Source organism: Gymnoscopelus microlampas (genome assembly GCF_963454915.1).
Source record: "Gymnoscopelus microlampas genome assembly, chromosome: 7".
Lineage (NCBI taxonomy): Eukaryota > Metazoa > Chordata > Actinopteri > Myctophiformes > Myctophidae > Gymnoscopelus > Gymnoscopelus microlampas.
The window spans coordinates 9,909,649-9,936,201 of NC_139944.1; the positions used below are offsets into that span (position 1 = coordinate 9,909,649).

Here is a 26,553-nt window from a genome sequence, read left to right on the forward strand (position 1 = left end):
TTGTATGTATGTTTGTGCATGGCAGCACACAAGTTTTACTTACATTCCATGGGGAGCAGAGAGGAACAACAGGAGGGGGGGTACAGAGATGACGGGGGGGGTTATCGTGCTTCGACCATACGCAACGAGAGACTTACACTGCCCCGACCGACGCACACACACACACGAGTGGGGGGACAACATCACATTTACAATCACACACACGCTACATTTAGTCACAAAAAAATAAAATAAAATACCAAAAAAAAAAAAAAACTTCCTGGCCCTACATGGTAATGTAGACCACCGTTTCTCAACGTCCGGTTCCAGGGACCACCGGGGGTCCGACGACTTCTACCGGTCTGCTAACTTCCGAGAGGGTACAGTGGGGGATATCTCTGGGACCCCCAATCTAACACTGTCACATCTGCCAGTGTTAATTTAACTACGAGAGGGTACAAATAGAACCGAATTCGGTTCCATTTGCACGCTCTCAGAGTTACAAACCTGTTAAGGGTCCATTTGGAACCACCCGTTGAGAAACGGTGATGTAGATAAAACACTTCACTTATGGGTGTTGATTGAAAGCACTCTAGGGAAATCAACAGTGGTTCGAACGCTGGCTGCATCCCAGGCATCCACGGGGGTCCAAATGTAACCTTCAGGGTTATCTACCGTTAAAAGAGTACTTTTATCATTTTCCCCCTTTTCCTGTTAATTGCTCTCCCCTTGAAGCCTTAAAATTCCCGGAGAATCCTTTGCTTTTATCGCATCTCTTAATGAAGAACACAAAAAAAAAACAGATGAGATTAGTTGATGAATTGAAGAAAATGGAACTGAAATGAACCATCGACAAGAACTCAAGCCACAGTCATAGCTGGGAAAGCTTTCTTCTTGCAATAGGCAAGGCACATATTGGATTGCGTTTTATTGTGTTCATGCCAAGGGTTGTCGTGTTGCTCCCAACCCCTGCAGCTCCGACAGAAAGAAGAAAGGGCGGGCCACACCAGGCTTATTTTCACTTTGACAGTGGACAAATCCCCACAATAAACGATTACGCCACAGGAGAACTTGCACGGTAAAGGAGGACAAAATTATATTAACATTTCTATCGGTGGCGATATTGACCGAAACTTAGCTTCAATTCCTTTTTTTCAGTCATCGAGAACCAGATGCAGACACTGAAAGAGCAGCCGGAATTTCGAGAGGAACATCAACGAGCAGAAACTGGAGAGTCAAGTTCCGGGCACTAGAATTGACCTTTGACATGGAGCTGTGGAGTGAAGAAGGAGCAGGAGGTGCAAACGACGCAGAGCCAGCTGCGCAGCCAGCCGGAACGTTATGACAACTTTCTAAACTGCAGCAGACACCGAGCCACTCTCATGGATGGGACGATAATCGACATTATCGTTTATCGTGATAAGACACGCTCACAAATTAAAACGATTTTTAATTTATCGTGAAATTGTCCTCCGTCATACACTGGGATCAATTCACCGTTGCCGAGCTGCATATCCGGTACCACTTAAACCCTCTAGAATTGGTCAAACACACCTGTAAAGAACGTATACTCCTCTGAGGAAGGTCGCGACTGACCAAAACTTTGCTTCAATGAATTTTTTTCTCCTGTATCATGGCAAGTTGGGCAGTGTGCGTGTAATCTTATATATAGTTGATGTTCACAGCTGCTTTTAGACTTTTAATCTAGGTGTGCAGACGTTTTTTTTTGTTTTGTTTAACTAACAGTGGGACAAACACCATCCATCTTCTCAGGGATACTTTCACATTCATCTCGGAAAAGGCCAATCTTCATTAGCTAGATCGAAAACTGTACATCTTATGGTATTGAGCAGTGGTTTCTCAAAGTGGGGTCCTGGGATTCCCAGGGTTCCTTGAGGGGGGGGTCTATAACTCTGAGAGGTCCACTTGGTTCCGTTTGTACACTCTCAGAGTTATGGGGGTCCTTCAAAATAAAAAGTTTGGAGAACCACTGGTATAGAGAATGCCTGGTTTTCAATACTTCATAACTTGCCATGCTGCATTTTGATAATTTGTTCAGGAATGCGACGGGAAAAAAATAATAATCTCCATGATTTCAAAGCTTCATGGGGGCGAGTAACAAGATGGAGAGAAACTCATTTTGGGGGCCAAGTACTCCTTAACCCCCCACCTCCGGGAGGGGGGGGGCTACAACATAAAACACTTAAAAATCCAGAGAAAAGCAAGTCTCACTAAAGAGGAAATTAAAAGAGAAAACAAGCTCTAGTCAAGAACAAAAACAAACAAAAAAAAGCTTCCACGATCGTCGTTTCGTTCCATTTCAGCACCGCAAAAAAACGCCCGCTTTCTTTGACTAGGATGCAGCCGCATTTAACGCAAACCAATGAAAAAAAACAAAAAAATAATAAATAATGTGTACAATTAAACAACATTGAGGAAAACATCCTTTTTTTTAACAATCTTGTTTAACTGTGAACATTGCGATTAACATCTTATATGAACAGTGTTGCTTTAGAGCCTACACCCGCCCTAAAAGCGAGCTGTAGGCTTCCAAAGTGATTTATACTTAGTGTCGTGCCGGTGTGTCGTGTGGCGGAAATAGCCGATCTACAAGCTCACAGCGCTTGTACATTTACTGCCGTTTCCGACACGCGACGCAGGCACGCAAAACCAAGTGTAAGTCAGTCTTTAAACATCCAGAACACAGTGTGAGTTTTCTCTAGTGCTTTTTGTCAAGACAACCCATTGTGTGTTTGTGCGTCTAAACAGTGCCGTCCAGAGTCTGTGCCAAGGTGCTTGAGTTAGCCTGTTTGAGGAGCGAGTCGCCTTCCATGTCTTGCTTGCCGCACCTGGAGGAAACAGCGGCGTTTAGTTTGTCTGACACTGAATCAAAAGGTTTCTTTAGTAGGGACGTTATGTTTTTGAGAGAGAGAAGAGAAAAAAGAGTAAGTCTTTACCCAGAGATTGGTCCGTTTCCTGTCCTGTCATTGGGCTGCTGGTCCAGCTCTGAGAGTAACTTCAGAATATTCAACGCAGCCTGTTGGTTAGGAGGAACGACATTAGCAAATACAACGCGGTGGTCCAACCCCTACACTAGGCCTGGACTTTCAACGTTTTAGGGCCAAGGCCATTTGTTGAGGACACAAAAGGTCCTCAACAAATGCAAAACGCAGCAAGGCGATAAAAAAACACACAAAAAATCCATTTTATTAATTGAATTTAAGGTTTAAGAATGATTTCATTTTAAATACACAATGATCAGCGAAATAAATACAGATCTTCATTATTTCAGAATCTCAACAAGACACTGAAGTAAAAAAAGAAAGGAGGAAAAGAAGGAGAAAAAAAGGTGAAATCAGCTGGCACACCGCGGCAGTGTGGACGGGGGCATCAAGGCCACTGTGGCCTCATGGGTAAATCATGTTTTGAAGGGCATGAGGCCAAAACGAGGGGTTTAACGGTAGCCATGGTCTTCATGGCCTGCGTGACATTCCTGCCCTACCCTACACTCCTCCGCAAGTCAAATACAACTTCCAACGTGTGAAATGCATTTCCATGTCTACTACATCAAGGGTTCCCAAACTTGCCAGGCCATGACCCCCCAAAATAAGTTTGCCTATAAATATTCGGTTCCACATAAATATTGTGAAAATAGCTGAACTACAAGCTCACAGCGCCTCGCATAGTAGATCGGCTATCTTCACAATGCTTGTCTCTTTCTTACGTAATATTTGACAATTTGGCCAATTTTCACACATTTTCACGATTTAAAAAGCTAGTAGAAAGATCTACAAGCTAGTAGAAATAATTACCGGTAGTTGTTGGAGACAGACTCACCATATCATGACACGACTCCACATCCTTCCCGATCCCATGACTGATGAGAGGGGGCTGGGAGGAGCAGTTAATCAGCGACACAAACTCATTCTTATTGTTTTTGGGAAAATCTTTATATTCCACCTGCAAGAGAGTAAACAAATAAACCATTAATGTCACATTATTCCGTTCGAATCAAAAATCGACGATCTATAAGCTTGCATATCGGATTTTTTTTTGGGAGAACGTAAGGTGAATGATCTCAAACTGAAGTTGAGGCATTGCATTTAGTAATTTAGCTCACAGCGCTTCACAGCACGAGGGGTTGTGAGCTTGTAGATCGGCTATTTTCAAAATATTTGCCTCTTCCTTATATTATTTAACAGTTTGGCCAATGTTTAACTAGTTTTACAGTATAGTTTGGGGAAAGTAGTTAACATAGCATCATAATCATTTTAACCACTTTATCCATTTATGTGTTGGCTATTCAAAAATAGCAAATCTACAAGCTTGTACATCTACTATTTTTGAAAATGTTTGAAAAATATATAAGACGTTTGGAACATTTTGAATAATTTCGTTTTCTTTTTTAACATAAATGTTCTCTTTTGGCGGTCCCTGTTTTTCAGAAGGGGGTCCAAGACCAAATACACATCAATTTGGGGGTCCTTGACATGAAACAGTTTAAAAAAACACTGGTATGACTAAAATAAGGACAGCATTGGACCCAAAAGGTCGGGGCATCGGTCAGTCTCAAACGTTTTTTTTACCTGCAAACCCTGCACAGAGGCCAGGAACCCGAGCTGTTCGGAGGGTCGGGTCATGGGTCCGTGGGGGAGCTGGCTCAGCTGGTTGCCGTTCTTCAGGATGGTCTCGGCGGTCAGGGAGGCCCCCGCGTACAGAAGCTCGTTGGCGATCATGGCAGTGATGGTGGCCACGGCCGGGTTGGGCGCGGGCCGGTTGTAGTCCTTGGCGTGGGGACCCTGGCACATCATCCCGACGGCCTGGGCCACCTCGGGCACCATGGGCAGGATGCCCGCTGGGAGCTGCTGGTGGCTCAGGTAAGGCATGCGGAAGTCCTCCTCCTTGGAACCTGGGAGGGTAACCCACACAGGATTAGAGCTAGACCCATTACAGTATATATCCATTTGGCCAATATAGACTTATTAGCACTTAGTAGCAGTTAATAGCACTTAGGCCAACACCCTGGATAAAGCTCCCCACGTCCTAAACTCTTCTCTTCGGGGCGGCAGTGGCTCAGGGGTAGAGTGGCCGGGTAGAGTGAACTGGAAACCGCAAGGTTCCCAGTTCGATCCTGGGCTGGGGCGCTCCCCAAGAGTTAGTGTCAAAGTGTACTTGAGTAAGACGCTGAACCCCTAATTGCTCCCGATGAGCAGGTTGGTGCCTTGCATGGTTTCCTCCGCCATCGGTGTATGAATGCGTGTGTGAATGGGTGAATGGCACAATCAATGTAAAGCGCTTTGGATAAAAGTGCTATATAAATGCACCATTTACCATTTCTCCCTTCTCTAAAACACCCTGGACAACACTCCACACGTCCTAGACTCTTCTCCCTTCCCTAAAACACCCTGGACAACGCTCTACACGTCCTAGACTCTTCTCCCTTCTCTAAAACACATTGGACAACACTCCACACATCCTAGACTCTTCTCCCTTCCCTAAAACACCCTGGACAACGCTCCACACGTCCTAGACTCTTCTCCCTTCTCTAAAACACATTGGACAACGCTCCCCACGTCCTAGACTGTTCTCCCTTCCCTAAAACACTCTGGACAACGCTCCCCACGTCCTAGACTCTTCTCCCTTCTCTAAAACACATTGGACAACGCTCCACACGTCCTAGACTCTTCTCCCTTCTCTAAAACACATTGGACAACGCTCCACACGTCCTAGACTCTTCTCCCTTCTCTAAAACACATTGGACAACACTCCACACGTCCTAGACTCTTCTCCCTTCCCTAAAACACCCTGGACAACGCTCCACACGTCCTAGACTCTTCTCCCTTCTCTAAAACACATTGGACAACGCTCCCCACGGCCTAGACTGTTCTCCCTTCCCTAAAACACTCTGGACAACGCTCCACACGTCCTAGACTCTTCTGCCTTCCCTAAAACACTCTGGACAACGCTCCACACGTCCTAGACTCTTCTGCCTTCCCTAAAACACCCTGGACAACGCTCCACACGTCCTAGACTCTTCTGCCTTCCCTAAAACACCCTGGACAACGCTCCACACGTCCTAGACTCTTCTGCCTTCTCTAAAACACATTGGACAACGCTCCACACGTCCTAGACTCTTCTCCCTTCCATTAAACACCCTGGACAACGTTCCACACATCCTAGACTCTTCTCCCTTCCATAAAACACCCTGGACAACGCTCCACGCGTCCTAGACTCTTCCCTCTCTCTCTGCTCCTAAAATGTGGAATTAAACTCCCCACATTGCAGTCAGAACTGTAGACTCACTCCCAATGTTTTACTTGCTTACTCTGATTTCAAACATTTAAGGATAAGATAATGGATAAGAGCATCTACTATAGGCCAAAATTGTAAATGTTAAACTGTACTCACCCATGGCCACCTCCTCCACAGAGCCTGGCTCGAAGAAGGTCACTTTGCGTCCATCTCCAGGTTTCTTTATTGGGGCCTAGACAATAAACGTCACACACAATGAGAACAGGCAGAAAACTCCTCTCTCCATATTCAAACTAGTTTTTTCGTAAATTAACACCCTACTTGATCATACTACAGCAGTGGTGTCCAAAGTCCGGCCCGCGGGCCATTTGCGGCCCGCGGACACATTTCATACGGCCCGTGGCTTCATTCCTAAATTGTATTATGAACGGCCCGCCTGCACCTTCCAAAAAAAAAAAAAAAGATTTATAAAAGTGAAAGTTGCATTTTCCTTCTTCGCCTCAGGATGGCAGCACCTTCTCTAGCTCTTCTCCACTCGCTGTCATTTGAGCCGGGTCACACCACGTGACCCTCATACTATGTCCGGAATGCTGACATGAACGCTGCGCGCCAGACCTGTTTACTGCCCGATTGATTCAGCGAGGCCAGGCAGCCTACAATAGCGATGGCAACTGCACCGAAAAAAAGGAAGGTAGATGTTGAGGGCCGCCGCTTCCAGGAGAGGTGGAAATTGGAATATTTTTTCACTGAATACAGAAACAAATGTGTGTGCCTAATTTGCACACAGCCCGTTGCCGTTGTTAAAGAATACAATGTGAAGAGACATTATCAGACCCATGCCAATACACATGACAAGTTAACAGGGAGCGAACGGAGAGAAGAATTAAAAAAGCTAGAAGCTGGCCTGGCTTCTCAACAGCAGATATTCACCCGAGCTCGGGATTCAAATGAAAACAGCACCAAAGCAAGCTACGAAGTGGCGATGTTAATTGCCAAACAGTGCAAACCGTTTTCAGAAGGCGAGTTTGTTAAAGACTGCTTGATGAAGGCAGTGGAAAACATTTGCCCCGAAAAGAAGCAAGAGTTTGGGTTTCTTGGTCGATATCACAAAGCACCTGAATGTACTAAACATCAGCCTACAAGGGAAAGATGCCGTGGTGAGCCAGCTTTACGCACACATCAAGGCCTTTAGAAACAAGCTCAAACTATTCCACGGACACCTGTCACAGACGGAGCCCAACACCTCACATTTCCCTGCACTGCGTGAGGTCCTTGGGAATTCTGGTGTGCAAACCAGGAGGAAATATGCAGCAGCCATTAAATCTCTTTCTGATGAGTTCAGCGGGCGCTTTAAGGATTTTTTTGCTATGGACAAGGACATGCTACTATTCTCATCTCCATTCTCCGTGGACCCCGACACTGTCCCGCATCAACTGCAGTTGGAGCTAATTGAGATGCAGTGCGACGATGTGTTGCGCGGCCGACAGCAGCATCTCGCACTTGTGGATTTTTACCGACAGCTGGATAAAGGTAAATACCCAGAAATGCGAACATTTGCAAAGAGAATGCTGAGCTTGTTCGGCTCTACATATTTGTGTGAGCAGACATTCTCTGTAATGAACTTGAACAAGACCCGCGTGAGGACCAGACTAACTGACCCCCACCTACGTGATATTTTACGCATATCAACCACTGCTCTCACACCAGACCTGGCAAGTGTACTTAAGTCCAGATCTCAGTTTCACCCCTCTCACTGACTAGTAAGTTTAAGAAAAATCAGACCTCTTTGTTTTCACTCACACACACAATGTTCTTTTTTATTGTCTGAAAATAAAATAAAGAGAAGAGGAAAAAAAGAGTTGCTTGTCTGGCTCAGTTCATTCATTATTTTTTAAATGTTTTTATAATAATGTTTTTGATAATAAATCGGTTAAATCAGGCATAAATACGAATTAAATAACATAACCCTAAACTTAACCCTAAAACCGAAATAAAGTAACAATAAAACGCCCAAAATTCACCTGAAAACCGCATATTTTTTGCCCAAAATCCACCTATAACCGCAAATTGCGGTTATAGGTGGGCAAATTACGCGCGCGTGCATGTATGGCCCTTTGGTGTTTTCATATTTTCTAATATGGCCCCCTTTAAAATAAGTTTGGACATCACTGTACTACAGCGTTACAAATAAACAACAAATTCAACATTCAATTGGATCGCAGCGATACCTTTTCATCAGTTTTGAGTGCGGGCTTGGGGGGCTGAGGCTGAGGCACTTTATATCCCAAGAGCTCCAACATCTTCTCTGCTGCGTTCCGCTTGGCCACCTTTTTACTGGGTCCCATTCCCTCTGCACACTGGCTGCACACTGTCACCTACCACCCACACACACACACACACACACACACACGTCAGTGAGCTGAGAGATGACAGGATAAGGGATGGGCAATATATCAATATCATGTTTTATAAGACTAGATCGTCTGGGATTTTCAATATCGTAATATGTATGGCATAATGGTTGTTTTTTCCTGGCTTTAATCACTTAAAAGGGATATTTCACTTTAACATGTTTGGGGTCATTTAAACATCTAATCTGGCTTATTTCTGCAGTGTGCACCCCAAGCAATTTTTAAGTTGCTTGATTCAGTATTTAGATCTTTGATATACATTTTATCAGACTTCCTATACAAACTGCATTGTAACTTCAACCTCCAACCATGTTAGATTCATTTAACTCTCTCAGTGCCAATGAAATAAAAAAATATGTTCATACTGTGCCAGGATCTTTTAGTAAAAAAAGTTTTTAAAAAAAAGCGCTTAGGAAGCGAGATACAGTTTGGCAGTGAGGGCATTCAGAAAAAACTCGGGATATCTCGTTGAGGAGAGAACTAGGCGGTGGTTGGTTGTGTACCTGCATGACAAACTCCCTGCGGCGAGGGAGTCCCCGTTCTGTCACCATGCTGTACTCTGGCTCCTTCTCCTTCTTGGCTTGCTGGATCTGAGCCAGGCGACTGATGGGGTTCATGCCCTGACCGTACTCTGGGCTGGTCTGCAGCTGGCGGGGGGAGGACCAGAGGTTCATGGTTAAGACACGGATAAGAGCAGAAACGCCATCTGGATATTCACATCGCTGCGACTACGTTTGGGACGGATTTGAACAATTACGGTTCCTTAACCCATTAAGACCTGAAGCCGATTCTACATGTCTCCTAAATCTCAACAGTTTTCTGAAAAACGCATGTTTCTATATCAGTGGTGCTCAATCTTTTTCATGTCAAGGACCCCCAAAATGATATGTATTTGGCCGCAGACCCCCATCAAAGATTTGCACACATTTTCAATTTTTTTCAAAAATAGCAGATCTACAAGCTCATAGCGCGGCACTCGGTGCCGCGCTATGAGCTTGTATATCTGCTATTTTTGAATAGCCCAAAGTGTAAAATAATGCTTTTTAGCTCAAATCTAAAAATGACACAGTTCCAGGTCTTAATGGGTTAACACGTCCCTCATAACACATTGCACAAGAACGTTCCTTCAAATCCATCACTTGCCTGCAATTTCTTAGACAACTTCGGAATGTTCTCCGTTCGTTTTCTATACCGTGTGGGGTAACTGGTTTTGCCCTATTTTGGCCTAAAAATCAAATTTTTGAAGATAAAACCGAGAACTGGAAACGGAACCCGCTAATGGGAAGTGAGTGCAAAGGGAACCTGATGGTGGAAGTTACAGAGAACAGCGCGATCGCCAATTAAACATGAAAAAGCAATTGACTCAAAAACGCGTCGACGGCAGTCAAAGAGTTGAGGTAAAAAACAATGGCATGGGGATAAAAAAAACAATGTTTTAATCTCAGGCAGTCAATGTGTTAACGGTCCGATTCTGTAACGGTTCCCTTTAATGATGACTATAGGGGGGTTCCAAATGGACCCTTACAGGTCTGTAACTCTACAAATGGAACCAAATGGACCCTTACAGATCTAACCTTTTCCATAAGTGTTGTGCTGGCAGGGTTTTGAAACTCACAGCCAATCAAATAGCTACCACAGCTTATCCCAAATATTTAGGATTTTCCCCTGACCTCTGTTGAACTTGAACTTGACGGCGTTGTGAGATTATGCAAACGCTTGTCAAATCTAATTATTCAGTAAGAACTAATTACATCAAATGGTTTGGCCTGAACCAACTAACATTAGCGATCGGCTGCCACGATGGCTGATTAAATATGGATTTACTGTCCGTGCTGGGTCTGCTGACAATCAATCAAGTTCAGAGTCGAGTGAATGAAGGGATGTGTGTGTGTGTGTGTGCCTGGACTGTGAACGACATGCTGCACCGTCAGCCATGTTGGCCGTGGCCACAACAGGCACACGCACCACAACGTTTTGCGCTGTGGCTCCTAGCGGGCGAGACGTCTAGAAGATAAATGACTGTAGCTGCAGACAGACACAGTGTGTGTGTGTGTGTGTCTGGCTAATTTCTCAAACCACTGGACTGATCAGTGCCATTTCTTGCCAGCAGGGCAAGGAAGTAAATCCTTCGATTATAGATTAATTGTTAACATCTCTATTGAGAGCTGGTCGATGCCTATCGCGGATTATATGCTTCTTAATAAATATTTCCATTTTTAATGCATGGTTGTATGACGACAGAGCAAAATGGCTGCCGTCCCGTGTGACTGCGGTGGATTGTTACCTTGATGATGGATTTGGTTTTCTTCTTCATGCGTGGCAGCATCTTCTCCACCGTGGGTATGTGTGGCAGCTTCCTCAGCTCCTCCAGCACTGCCGTGGCTGCCAGCTTTTTGGCAATCTTTTTGCTCTTGCCCTCTCCCTCGCCAGCGAATTCCCCCACCGCCACCCGCACCACAAAACTCTTCATGTGGGGCGGGCCCGCCTCCTTCAGAACCTGGCGGGAACCATCATGGGTTCTTGAGTCACGTTTCTATGTGACAATTTCTACACACTGAACCCAATTGGGCCTAGAAATACTACACATTTTTTGCTTTAACCGTAAATGTTATATTTTCTCCCGTTTTTTAATTAAAAGAAAACACGGAAAAATTACGGACAAGCACAATATCAGTCCCCAGAAGCAGGGATGTGTGTTTTCAATGAGTCTAACATGGTTATCATGGAGTTTAAAGTTGAATGGGCATATATAGGATGGGGCGTGTCTGATCATAATGAATATCAAATATCTAAATATCGAATCAAGCAACTTATGAACTGTCTGGGGTGCCCACAAAAGCAGGAGTAGACGTGGAAATGACCCCAGCGGTGTGTTAAAGTGAAACCACCACTTTTAAGTGGTTAAACCAGACAGCACACAGCATGAATGAATCTGTACCAACCTCAAAGTTGACAGGCAGGTTTCTCTTCAGTGCAATTTCAAACACCTGGCTGATTTCTGATTTATTGAGGTTCTCCTCCTCTTCATCGTCCCCGTTCATCTGCAAAGTAAAACAATTAGGAATGGTTTATTTGTCACTTTCTCATACATAATCAGCCAAATGTTGGACAACAATTAGGCTTGAAACGATAAGGAATATAATCTCCCAAAGCTGCTTCACTACTTAATCAATTTACGGTGCTGTAAGTGGTATTTACTGGTTTTATATATATATAAAGTTAAAAGCTAATCATTCATACTATTCGATTATAATCATTGCTATAGTGTTTGTTCAGTAACAGGAGTCTCCCTATCACTCCAGCTCTTTAACAGAAAGTACATTTTCAGGTGAGGCACCAATTGCATTCCGGAGAGATATAGAAATGTATGTTCTGTTTACTGAAGAGCTGGAGAGACGGGGACACCCCTGTTACTGAACAAACACTCTATAGCAATGATTACTATTGGGAATATAGAGCTATTTAACACATACTGGCAATGGAATATCACTTACAAAACCTTTAAGCAGCAATACCACATTTCTTTGACTGCCGTGTGGAACAGACACATGTATATACAAGTGTGTTGAATGATCGTGATCTCACCTCTGGCAGCTGTTGCACGATGGGTTCTTTCTGGAGGAGTTTGAGCGCCTTGGCCGCAGCATCGTGTTTGGCTAGTTGTCTGGTGCGTCCCTTCCCGTGGAACTGCTGTCCCCCGATGGAGAGCTCTATGTGGTACAACATTGGTCCCACTGGTGGAAACGGATAGTAATACCTGCAAGAACACCACACGGCATTGGAAATGGTATATCGTATAACGGTGGCGCAAGCCAAGAATAGTCCAGTCTAAGGCCAATTCATGCCAATTCATGTACTGTATGTCCAGGTTGTAAAGGTTGCAATGCCTACTGTTATGCGCAAGACCATGGCACTTTCACTTCACTTCCTTATTTACATTTATTTTTAATGACCACCTTGAAAACGAAATGATACATCTCAAGGGGTTTATCCTTTAAATAAAGGCGAGTCACAGACAGTATGAATGCTCAAATCTCAGAACATAGTGAGACATGTCACGCCAAGCAAGGCCTCAAGTATCAGCACATTAAAAGGGTGAGTACATGACGTGCGTTTTGTTAAAACGTTAAAGATCTATATTCCAATCACAGACTGTGTTAGTGTTCCAGTTCTGATTTTGGCTTATTTGGTTGTAGTTTTTTTTTTAATCTTTCTTTTTTTTAATTTACAAATTTCACTCGTTTATCCTGTATGTGTTTTCTCTCCTGGAGGTATAAAATTGGTATCCCCGAAAACTACCTAATACTTTTCTGTTTACTAAAGAGCAGGCGAGACAGGGAGACCGTTACTGAACCATCTCTATAGCAATGATTTCTATATATAGACTTATTACACGGCTTGGTTGAATGCTTGATTCTGATAGGCCAATTGCTGAATTCAGCGGTGTGTTATTTTTGAATAATGAGCTCAATAAGAGCCGTCTAATCAAAGACTCAAAGCACCTGCTGCACTGCTTGATTTGATGCCGTATCCAACATGACACACAGGCACGTAAACAAACACACAATGTCATTTATAACTACACGTTGCTCTCAAGAATGTTTTTGAAAACATTTGAAGTGAAAAATAGACGATGCAGTAATCGAAAATTGATTCTATTTGATCAACACTTGTTTTCCCAGGCGACCGTGTCCGCCCAGCACAACACTTATGGAATACTTTCAGACTTAGTTGTGTTGTTACTTTTGGGTCAAATTATGAATTAATGTGTAATAAGCGGGATAATTGACGGGTCGTCGGTCATTATTGAGAAACAAATCCCTTAGGGGTAATAAACAAACAAAAAAAGACCGGCGACCCTGTCAATTATCCCTTGCACAATATATATGTTTTAATACATACAGTATTCATTTGAACAAGGATAGGAGACTCACTGTTGCATGGAGCGCTGGTAAGGCCCAGGAGCTCTGACGTTGTAGTTGAAGTTGGGTGGTCTCATGCCCAGGTATGGATCTACAGGTTTATACACAGGCTTCTTCCCCAGCTTCATACACAGAGCGTTCAGCTCCATAGTGTGTGTCATACAGTCTATACCATGAAGGAGAAAAAACAACATGGATTCAAGTTCTCTGTCGCCATGACTAATCTAAATGTGTGCTTGCTTTCTTCTCCAATATACATGTAACTAAACCCCAGTGCCTGTTGTGTGTTATGTACAAAACTCTAGCAGAGCCCGAGTTTCTTCAACCAGCATACGGTATGAGTGGTGGTTATACCTGTGTTGCGGGGTATCCTGACGGTGGGTTTGGGCAGGGTGGTCTCGGCCAGGGCGGAGCCGGCAGCAGTGTGCTGGGCTTTCTTGATGCTGGTGCCCTCTGCCTCCCAATGCTGGTCTCCCAGTGTGAGACGCACCGAGAAGATCTGACACCAAATGAAAAGAAAAGGTCACTTTTCTCACATAAACTCCAGTGACAGATAGGATAACCATAGATGAACGTTTTTGTTACCACCGCGCTCCGACTCCTCTGGTGCAATATCCTCACAATGACATTTAACCCATTAAGACCAGAGGCCTCCACAAAATGTCAGTTTCCTGAAACATTATGTTGCTATATCAGTGGTTCTCAGACTATTTAATGTCAAGGAGCCCCAAAATTATTTGTATTTGACCGCAGACCCCCATCTCAAAATATGATGTTCCAGGGACCCCCACACGCTAAGATTTGAGTTAAAAATGTTCGCTTAAAAAAAGAAATATATATATATATATATATATATATATTTTTTTTTTTTTTTTTCAAAGATTCGCACAAATGTTCAAGATTTTTGAAAAATAGCAGATCAACAAGCTCATAGCACGGCACTCGGTGCCGTACTATGAGCTTGTATATCGTCAGGGGACGAAGGCTGGATATCCGAAACGTTTGTCCTTTATTGTAAAGACATGGAGAAGAAATAAAAGATAGGATAACCATGACATTTTACTCCACTAGCAATTGTCATTCAAATCATTGCGGTTAACAATTGGATTGTGTTTTTCTATTGAACATTGGAACATCAAAATTAAAATTCTGTTTGGCTTTTAGGCTTTGTAAACATACTGCACGTGACAGATATGACAAATAACACAAATAAATGACAATGACACCGATATTACTAATGATACTAATATTCAAGATAAATAATGCACTATGGCCATATTTAATAATTTTATAAATAATAATTTTATAATTTACAAGCTCGGGTCTATTTCCACTATTTTTGAAAATGTACAGTATGCATTTTTCAACATGTAAACAATTATGACGCTTATGCTAAAATAATTGCGATTTGGCAATTATGTAAGAATTGTGACAGGCCTAGTGACAGAGGAAAAAAAAGATGCCAGCAGCACACAGGCCATGTCAGACACAAAGTGTGCTTCATCAGAGACCGTTCATTGGTGTGAATTACCTTGGAGTGAGCAGGTCCTTCCTCACAGAGCAGCTTATACTCCGGCTGGATCTTGTTGAAACGGGCTAACTCATTCACCAAACACATGGGGGTCTTCTCTTTAGGGTTTGCCATGTTAGATACTAGAAACAAAAACAAAAAGTGTCATTCAAATATCATCACAACCAGTGAGTTTGTAGATTTGCTATTTCCGGCACGCAGCTAAGTGTAAATCGGGCATTACAGCGCCATCATATTATGATATTTAATCAACTAAAACTAGACTAAAACTAAAACATTTCAGATGAGTAAAATATGACTACAACTAAATGGAATTGAATTCAAAAGACTGCCCAAAACTAAATAAATATTTGCTGTCAAAATAAACACTGATCACAAAAAAGGGGTACATTTTTTTTCAAATTATGTGAGGACATTGGGCCATTGAGGAATGAGACAGGGACAGTGACAGAGTTGGATGACTCGGACTGGCATCATGATCTTGCTTCTTTTTGCTGGACATCAAGCACATGCAGGATGCAAAAACTTGACAGAATACTTTGACACAACACTGGTGTCTTTCAAATCAAATTAGGTTTGTGAGAGATCCAAATATCCCGGAACAACCCAGCTCATTTCCCTCTCTCTCTCTCTTTGCAACGTGTCACTCATGGGAATAATTACAACACAGACGGGTACAAGCACACAATATCACAGCTGAAAAGTGAGTTTCAGAATAATTTACAAGTCTCCACTCGGCTCGAGAAGCAAGTATGACTCTTTGGCTTGTCGTTGGCTGTCAACACAGCATCAGAGGATTGAGGAACTCAAACCAAAGTATGTGATGTTCCGTGTAACTCTGCTTTGAAGCTTTTGAGGAGAAGCTGTGGGTTTGGACTCATTCTATCAATACCTGGGACCAAAATACCCCAAAGATGACAAGTCTTTACATATTTGGGACAACGTATCTCTGTGAGCAGGCGTTCAACATAATGAATATTAACAAATATAAACTCTTGCTCTTAGCCGAGACTGACACAGACATCTACTGTAAATGACAAGAATGTTTACCCTTTAATCTTAAAATAACTTTGATGTGTATTATTACTGTAGGAATTGACTTTACCAGACACATGGGTTTGGGGTTATGCTTGTACGTTAGTTGCACGCCGTGTCGCTCCTCAAATATAGCAGATCTACAAGCTCACAACGCGTCGCACTGCGATGCATTTTGAGCTTGTAGATTGGCTATATCCGGTGTGCAACACTGGCACAAAACTAAGTACATCCTTAGAGAAAGCCAAGAGTTAGCCAAACATCAAGACATGCTGGCCTCTATGGAATCCAAATGATGGTGACTAAGAACTTTAATCCATGCATTAAAAAACTAAATCACAACCACTAGAAGAAACCAGACTTTCCCATGGATTAAAGCTAAAACTAATCTCACGACCAATGTTGTTAGGCCAAGTCCCCTATCTGTGATTCTGTGATTTGTGAAACTGCGTGAAAGCCCCCCCCCCCACACACACACACTACTGCTCCGTTTCCTAAATAAAATGTACAATTATCATGTTTAGGTATGGTCGGTCTAAATGTATGTTCCCACTGTTCTACATACAGCCAACCAGTTAACCCATTAAGACCTGAGGCCGCTTCTTGAAAAATTCTGAATCCTAACAGTTTTTCGGAAAAAAAGAATATACAAAATACATTTTCACGATTTTTCAAAAATAGCAGATATACAAGCTCATGGCGCGGCAAATCTAAAGAGACACAGATGCGTTCAAGGTCTTAATGGGTTAAAAGAAATCGCAGATTTGATGCTGTTTTTATGAAAAATCTTTTTTGGAAGACGCTTCTGAACACGCGTTGTATTGCTAGTTTTCCAATTCAAATACAATTAAATCTTACAATAAATGTAATATCTATTATTACTGTAGGGTTTGTGGCTTTATCAGCCACATGCTTTATGGTTATGCCTGATTTATACTTGGTTGTGTGCCATGTATTGCATGTATTTCAGTGTCCGGCATGCAAACAAGTATACTCATCCTTTAGAGCAGTGGTTCTCAAAGTAGGGTCCGGGGACCCCCAGGGGTCCTTGGGGGGTTCAAGGGGGTCCCCAGCTAAAGTACTTAATACAGCATCACAATCATTTTAACCACTTTATCCATTTATATGTTGGCTATTTAAAAAATAGATACACAAGCTCACAGAGCGTAACTTCGTACCGTGCTGTGAGCTTGTACATCTGCTATTTTTTTTTACCATTTTTGAAAGAAAAACGTTGAACATATATATATTTTTTTTTACACAAGTCTTCTCTTCTGGGGGTCCCTGGCACAAAACGGCAAAAAGTATATACATTTGGGAACCACTGCTTTAGAGAAAGCCAAGAGAAAGACATGAAATCAGTCATGGGGGGGGGGGGGCTGAAAACGTCGAATTATTGCACACACGCACCTGTGGTGGGGGGAGGGGTGAAGGGCGTGGCTGAGCCCGAGGGCAAGGCGGAGCTCCTTAAGGGGTGGCTGGCACTCTCCGAGGGCAGGGTCCCTCCTGTGGCACACGGGATGCTGTACCCGGGCTGGGGGGCGTGCCCCAGTGGCTGGGGGGCGTGCCCCAGTGGCAGGGGTGCGCTGGCGGCAGCGGCGGCCGCCGTACTGGGCATGGCGGGGCTGCCGCCCCCCGGACACTGGAACTGGAGCTGGCTGGACATCCTTCCTCACTGGTTGGTTGGTTGGTTGGGGGTGGGGTGGGGGTGGGGCGGGGGGGGGTCAGTCGATGGCGGGAAGAACGACGTCACGGTTAAGAGCTTTGCAGTGCAGCGGCGGCAGGCGAATGACCCGACCGACGTCCAGGACCTGTTTGATTGTAGAGAATCTGACTGCAAAGCTCTGCCTGAAAAAGGGAGGGACACACACAATGGATTTTAGAAGTAGGTCTAGACCACTGGTTCCCATTGAGACCTGAAGCCGATTCTACATGTCTCCTAAATCTCAACAGTTTTCTGAAAAACGTATGTTTCTATATCAGTGGTGCTCAAACTTTTTCATGTCAAGGACCCCCAAAATTATATGTATTTGGCCGCAGACCCCCATCAAAATATTTTGTTCCAGGAACCCCCAGAAGCAAAGATTTGAGTTAAAAATGTTCGCTTTAAAAATATATATATATTCAAAGATTTGCACACATTTTCATGAATTTTCAAAAATAGCAGATCTACAAGCTCGTAGCGCGGCACTCGGTGCCGCGCTATGAGCTTGTATATCTGCTATTTTTGAATAGCCCAAAGTGTAAATTAATGCTTTTTAGCTCAAATCTAAAAATGACACAGTTCCAGGTCTTATTGGGTTAAGCAGTGGGTTCGGGACTCGGGACCCATTTTTGGGAATCGGATCAGTTCGTGGGACGCGGGTGAATCCCTTTATTTTTTTGGTTTCTTAAATGTTTTAATATTTTCTAAAGTTTTCCACAGAAATTCACACATTTTTTTAAACAAATTCAAACATTTTTCAAAAACAGCTTCATGCATAAAATAAAAATAATCAAAGAAATTCCCAAATTAGAAAACAAATGTTTAAGTCTTAAACATTTGTTTTCTAATCTGCTATTTTCACTTCTTCGTAACCTTTAAGAAGAAGTGAAAATAGCAGATCTGCAAGCTCGCACCGTGGCGCAAAGCGACGCGTTGTGAGCTTGTAGATCTGCTATTTTCACTACTTTGAGTCGCAGGCAAACATCTGATTTCTCGTTTGGGTCTTCAGCTAAAAAGTTTGAGAACCAGTGACATTATTTCACTTTTTAATAACAACATTGGTTTCAGCAATTTCGCAGCCGATAAGTCACTGATTTTTAACCACTTTCAACCCGACATCCCTAATTTGGGAATGTCGTTATAGACAAATAAAATCAAAAGGTTTTAAACTATTTAAAATAACTGCTGATCTACACGCTCACAACATGCTGCGTTGCGACTCGTGGTGAGCTTGTAGATCTGCCATTTTCACTACTTTTGTGACATCGTCATACAACAAAGTACCAAATAAGGGAATAATAATAATCATTTTAAAACATAGAAAGACGAACTATGAAACTATAATGTTTCTGCCCGACAGCTTCCATATGCAACATACTCATCCTCTGCGCTGCATGCTTGCGTAAAACTGTACGACCTACACAGTGTTGTAGTTGTACAACACGATGGAACAGAATGTGATGTTCTTCAGTGAAACAATGGAAACCTGTAGGACACTAATGCTTTGTGTGCTCAGCCCTCTCTTTTCAAATTCCATCTCAATGCTCATTGCTCACATATCTCCCAGTCCTGATGTGTGATGTCTTGCAGTGCTTCCCATATCATTGCCTTGCCACCAAGTCAAGTCCAGTACATTTTATTTTAGCACCACATCACAATATGACAATAGTCAAAATGCACTTCTCACATAGGGCAGGGCAGGGTCTAGAGTAGACCAATGGTTCCCAAACTGGGGGTCCCCACATGATTTGCTTAAAGGGATAGTTCACCCCAAAATGTACTCATCTTCTATCAATTACAGACCCCATGAAGCCTTGAATTAATTGATTTTTGTTTTGTTTTTGTTGCATTCCTAAGCCAATAATTTGATGACAGGCGGAAAGATGCTTATGCCTCCGGTATACCAGAGCCGCCGGCGGTCATCAAATTATTGGCTCAGCAATGCGACGAAAACAAAAAAAGCTTCATGAATTCAAGTCTACATGGGGTGAGTACCGTAATCGACTGAAAAAATGTCATTTTGGGGGTGAACTATCCCTTTAATGTGCAATATGGTCTTCTCACTCAACAGTAAACAATCCATCAGTATAAGCGTATACAGGGTACCTGCGCAATACTACATTTACAAAAACAATTACTAGAGGTTAAATGTGAACTAACCCTAACCTTTTTAACCCTATTAGACCTGAGGCCAATTTTACAAATGCCTTCTAAATCAGTAGTTCTCACACTTTCAAGATTTTTGCGTTGGCTATATTTGAATAGCCAACACAAAAAATCCAAAATGACAGATGCTTTCCCAGTTTTAATGGATTAATACCAAATTGGACAAATTGCTCAAAATGACATAAGACAGAGGCAAACATTGTGAAAATAGCCAATCTACAAGCTCACAACGCCCCGCAGTGGACCCCCCCCCGCCCCCCCTCTCTCTCATCTCTCATTACTCTCTAATCAATTAAACAAAGCTATCTAATTTAACCCATTGAGACCTGAAGCCGATTCTACATGTCTCCTAAATCTCAACAGTATTCTGAAAAACTTATGTTTCTATATCAGTGGTTCTCAATCTTTTTCCATGTCAAGGACCCCCAAAATGACATGTATTTGGCCGCCGACCCCATCAAAATATTTTGTTCCAGGGACCACCCAGAAGCAAAGATTTGAGTTAAAAATGTTTGCTTTAAAAAAATATATATTTAAAGATTTGCACACATTTTCACGATTTAAAAAAAATAGCAGATCTAAAAGCTCGTAGGTGCCGCGCTACGAGCTTGTATATCTGCTATTTTTGAATAGCCCAAAGTGTAAAATAATGCTTTTTAGCTCAAATCTAAAAATGACACAGTTCCAGGTCTTAATGGGTTAATGCTTTCAGACCACTGCATTTCCAGACAGTGTTTTATTCAATTTCCTGTTGGAATCCATTTGAATCTTACCAAGACTGTCAAAAACAAAGACGCACATTCTGTCACTATTCCTGAAATATTTCTACATTATAGCACAATTTATACAACATTACTTACAGAGCCACGTTTATGGTAACGATAAAATGTTGTAGATGACATGAGTTAAACGATTCAGGGTAGAACTACAGGAGTAGTAGTGACATGAAAAAGTTTGAGAATCACTGGCCCAATGCACAGCAAACTGGGAGGCGGGAGTAGGAAACATAATTGAGAATCGATAAGTGAAAGTGAGATGATCAAAGTTGTATTAAACAAAGCATGATGAAGCCAGATCATTGTGATAAAGATTATGTATCCTGGCAATACTAACAGATCCACTCCTGTCTCCTGCACACTACCGTCAAAACTAAAACAGTCTTTACTTTTGAGGGAAGACTCTCACAAGGCATTGTTCTGAAACTACTGCACCCACTAGAAGATGGATCAAGTGTCTGATAGGCCATTGGGTTGTCCAGTCCACACAGATATTTATTTTTAGCCACACAGGTAAAGTGCCAAAAACAGAAATGTTTGAGTCAACGGTAGAAGAACAACTGGGTCAAGAGGATTTTCCTGGCATGGTTTAGTAGTTTAGTTTCACTCAAATCCCTTAGGAGGAAAATAAAGGACAGCGCAATCCATTCTTACAATATGCACCCCACGGAGAAGACTTATTAAACCCTAATTATTTCTTTTTAATTTTCACTTCGGGAAGAAAACATAAATAACCGTAGGTTAATCAAAGATTGGAGAGTCAGGTTTTTATTTTTACTGTTTTTTATATATATATATATATATATATATATATATATATATATATATATATATATATATATATATATATATATATATATATATATATCAATGCTTCGACACTAACAACTATTTCTTTTATAATGAACTAAATTGATTAGTCAAACCGCTTAATAATATAGGGATATCATACTTTGATGTACAATGGTGGCATGCAAAAATAGCCGATCTACAAGCTTAAACGTGTCGCATCGCACCATGTTGTGAGCTTGTAGATCTGCTATTTCTACAGATTCTATTTTATTGAAAAGATGATTGTTCATTAACCGTAATCGAAGCAACAATTTGAAATAATCATGATATTGAATTGAAGTCATATCGCCCAGCACTGCTTTCAACCTAGCTGCAAACAACCCCCAGGGGGGGTCCCCACTCCCCACATGATATTGGGGGGGGGTCCACAGATGACAGTGAAGTGACACAACACCTGGCGTGTTGTGAGCTTGTAGATCAGCTATTTTCACAATATTTATCTGTGGAACCGAGTTACACTAAATGTAATGCCTCAACTGCTACATTCCAAGTGCTTGTCAGTGTGGGGGGTCCCCAGCTCAAATATGAGTATTTTGGGGGGTCACAGCCTGAAAAGGTTGAGAGCCACTGTATTAAAGGACAATAATATTGCTGTAAGCTATCCTTACAGGTGCAATATTAGTGAGTTTATTGTCGTTTAATGCAGTGTTTCTCAACCTTTTCAGGCTGTGACCCCCAAAATAATCATATTTGAACTGGGGACCCCCACCCACCCTGATAAGCACTTGGAATGTAGGAGTTGAGGCATTACATTTTAATTGACTCGTCGGTTCCACAGATAAATATTGTGAAAATACTTTTGAAAAACAACAAGCTCACAACGCCTCGCAACGTTGTGAGCTTTAAGATCTGCTATTTACAAATGTTTTGACTCTTTCAATCAGGATCTTCCTGTTTCATAAATGGGCTGTCAAATGGAGCGTATTGCAACTTAGATGCAGATAGCATGCAGCATCTAAGCTGCTTGCGGCTACTTTATCGCACATTGACTGATGGTAAACAATCACTTTCGTCATGGAAACGGTGTCAGTCAGTTTGGAGTGACTGAACAGAATAGCCTAACATGAAAGGAAAGTGGGTGGACAGGACACTGACAGATTACAGTGTAGGGCTGCAAATATTGATTATTTCTGACCTCAATTCAACCAGCTGTTATGGATCCTAAACATAATCCAATTGAATAAATTCCAATGAATTTAATCCGGTTAAGATGATAGCATTCTAGCGTTGCTCCGACACGTATCGACATTCAATGGTACTGTACATCCCATCTAATGTATACGTATTGATTGATTGAATATTTTATTAAACAGAAATGCAAACAAAAAAATCAAAATCTGTTGACCCCATAAACATCTGCTATTTAAAAAAAAGAAATCTTGAAGAGAATACGAAAAATGTTGAATATCTTTGAAAACATTTGAGCAACACAAATGTTATGGGGGTCCCAAACACAAACTATTTTCAGATGGGCCAAATACATACAGGTGGAAGAAGTACTCACACGTTTTATTTAAGTAAGAGTATCAATACTGCAATGTAGAAATACTCTGTTACAAGTCAAAGTCCGGAATAAAACATTTACTTGAGTAAAAGTACAAAAGTATTGGTATAAAAATGTACTTAAAATACCAAAAGTAGAAAGTACTCCTTATGCAGAAATGTCCCATTTCACAAGTTTTCAAATGTATCAAAATCTTTTAAAAATATCTACAAATCTATATCTACAAATTGTGAGCTTGTAGATCGGCAATTTTCAAATGGCTGAAATGTATAGGGTTGAAGTGGTTAATGTACATGTTCTGTAATAATAATCACAATCTACAAAGTAACTAGCAACTAAAGTTTTCAAATAATTGTAGTGGAGTACTAAAAGTACAATATTTGCCTCTGAGATGTAGTGGAGTAGAAGTAAAAGCATTGAAAATTGTAAATACTGAAGAAAGTTAAAAAATACCACAACATTCTACTCAAGTACGGTACTTGGGTACATGTACTTAGTTACTTTACACCACTGTCTGTGACCAAATACATATTAATCTGGGGGGTTCCATAAGAACCATCAATAACACTGATCAGCTGGAGTTAGCAAGGCCAGGGTAGCTAATAATGCTAAAGGTTCATAGTATCTCCATCACATAGGATCTCAGTGATCACAATGACATGGCCATCAGCACCACATGTCTGTCATAATAGCCTATTATTCATTATTAATGACTTGTCTGCCGAGGTTATTCTGATTAAAAAGACATGTTTGTTTGCACACAACAACTCAGGCCCAATAGCAGCTTTTTGCAGGCAGCCAAGGGTTCAGTTACAGAGGATGGGCCCGTGACGTCACAACCAGGAAGTGTGTATTGAGTCAATCTATGGACTGAATGTAATAAAAATGAAGAACCATAATTAAACAGTGGTGGAAGAAGTACTCACATTTTTTACTTGAGTAAAAGTATCAATACCACAATTTAGAAATGCTCAGTTACAAGAAAAAGTCTGGTATTCAGAATGTACTTTAATGAAAGTACAAAAATAATGGCAATGGCATCAAAATGTACTTAAAGTGCCAAAAGTAAAAGTAGTCATTGTGCAGAATGTCCCATTTCAAGTTTTCAAAATGTATAACAATCTTTTGAAAATAGCAGATCTACAAGCTCACAACGCGTCGAATAACCAATATATATATATATATATATATATATATATATAGATATATAGATATATAGATATATATAGATAGATATATATATAGAGAGAGAGAGAGGGAGAGGGAGACTTAGATATGAGTAAATGTACTTATTTACTTTACAACACAACTAAATAGATAAAAACAACAATGATATAACACAATGGCAAATGCAAACATTTACTCGTTTTACCTGTCATTGTGTCTTATTAGATTATTCTTATTTGTTTATCATGGTGGTATTTATATATTTATTTATTTTGGATCCTTTTCCTCAAACCAGAAACCTCCACATTAAAGAAGCCGGCGCTCGGCTATGACGACACTGACCAAACCGTGGCATCTTCGTCCTACAGGCTGCAGCCCCAGGGCTCTAGTGGCTAGCTAGCATAGCATGCTAATAGGAGGAATAGGAACTTATAATGAAGTCTCTTAGTAAATCAAATCAGTCCCACCATTAAATACCAACGCAGGAAGATAAGATCACACGTTTTGATCGCAACAAAGATGACATCTTTGTGCATATAATCTAATCTAATTTATAATCTAATAAATTGAAATGAAAAAAAAAAAAAGAGAAGAAAAAAAAAGAATTACAATCAAATATAAAACCCTTCCTTACCTCGTGGCTTCTTCCTGTCCCGGTGTGTGTGTGATCACTCCATATAAAGGTGTGATCTGCTGGGATCTGGCGTGTGTATTTGATGAGGATTGTGTGTAAAAGGCTGGCTGAGTGAGGAGGTTGGAAACAGCACGTATATACAAGGCAAACACTAAAGAGAATGAAGCCACTGTGGGATCGATGCTCAGGAAGTGACATCAACACTCACAGGAAATGATCAGTTGTGGGGAAGTCACTACATTCACAGATTTCGAAGAGATTGTAGTGTTTGTCACATAGATCATTGGTTCTCAAAGTGGGGTCCGGGGACCCCCCAGGGGTCCTTGAGGGAGTTCCAGGGGGTCCCCAGCTAAATGATAGATTAGGCACCAAATGGACCCTTATGGGTCTGTAACTCTCAGTTAAATTGACATAGGATTTTACAATATAAATCACTTAATTTCAAGGGGGTCCTTGAAATTAAAATGGCGAGAATCACTGCTAGAGCCGTAAAAAAAATCTTCTCTTATTGGGGTCCCTGGCATATCTTTTGAAATGGGGGTCCGCTGGCTAATAAGTGTCAATTTGGGGGTCCTTGACATGAAAAAGTTTGAGAACCACTGACTAGATGCAGTGGTGGAAGAAGACCGGAATTAAACATACTTGAGTAAAAGTACAAAAGTATTGGTGTCAATATGTACTTAAAAGTACCAAAAGTAGAAAGTAGGCTACTCATAATGCAGAATGTACCCGTTTTCAAATGTATAAAAAAATCTTTGAAAATGGCAGATCTATAAGCTCTCAATGCTATTTTCAAATAGCAAAGTGTTAATAGGGCTGAAGTAGTTAACATGTTTTGTAATAATAATAATCGAAATCCACAAAGTAACTAAAGTTTTCAAATAATTGTAGGAGGAGTATATTTACTGGAGTATTGAGGAGTAAAAGTACAATATTAGCCTCTGAGATGTAGTGGAGTACAAGTGCAGAAAATTGGAAATACTCCAGTAAAGTAAAAAATACCTCAAAATTGTACCCGTTGGGTCCATTTAGAACCTCCTCATGGAACCCTGAGAGTCCCTGGACCACACTTTGAGAACCACTGCTGTAGTGGTTCTCAAAGTGTGTAGATGAGTTTTTCCACAGGTTTTTAACTTTTTTTTAAGTAAAAAACCCAGTGCAGCATGCAGCAGGGTGAACAGGTTATAGAGGCGGGTGTGGTCTTTGATGACCCTCAGGAATGTCCTGTACTATCTCCTCCAGGCTGGGCAGCTCCCACACCAACTGGTGAAACTGGTTGTCAACGGGCTCTCGGTCAGCATAGGGCACATTCGTACTTAAATCAGTTCCTCAAGCACTTACTGGCCATAGGAGTGAGGACTATGGGACACTAGTCACTGAGGCTGATCACTGAGGCTGTTTTGGGGATGGGAATGACAGTGCTAGACTTGAAGCAGGTGGGGATAGTTCTGAGGGAGAGGGATTGGTTGAAAATACCCGTTAATACCCCTGCAGCTGTTGAGTGCGAGCTTTCATTATCATTTCATCAAATTTTAGTTTTTTTATATATATTTTTTTTACTTAACTTGAGTATTTAAATTGTTCAATACTTCTACTCCACTTCATCTAAGAGTATATGA

General features: G+C 41.6%; 1 protein-coding gene across 1 annotated transcript; it reads right to left on the minus strand.

The window, feature by feature from the left end:
* On the minus strand, window positions 1-25,102 carry stau1 (staufen double-stranded RNA binding protein 1). Its single transcript, XM_084063405.1, has 15 exons — window positions 24,935-25,102; window positions 17,541-17,978; window positions 15,096-15,217; window positions 13,919-14,063; window positions 13,577-13,730; window positions 12,228-12,399; window positions 11,585-11,683; window positions 10,927-11,139; window positions 9,146-9,289; window positions 8,460-8,606; window positions 6,388-6,463; window positions 4,566-4,888; window positions 3,817-3,939; window positions 2,937-3,016; window positions 1-2,828 (listed from the first exon to the last, which is right to left on the minus strand). Exons 2-15 carry the CDS (start codon window positions 17,794-17,796, stop codon window positions 2,741-2,743), a joined length of 2,142 nt encoding a protein of 713 aa, XP_083919531.1. The 5' UTR covers window positions 17,797-17,978; window positions 24,935-25,102; the 3' UTR covers window positions 1-2,740.
* Window positions 25,103-26,553: the final 1,451 nt, after the last annotated feature.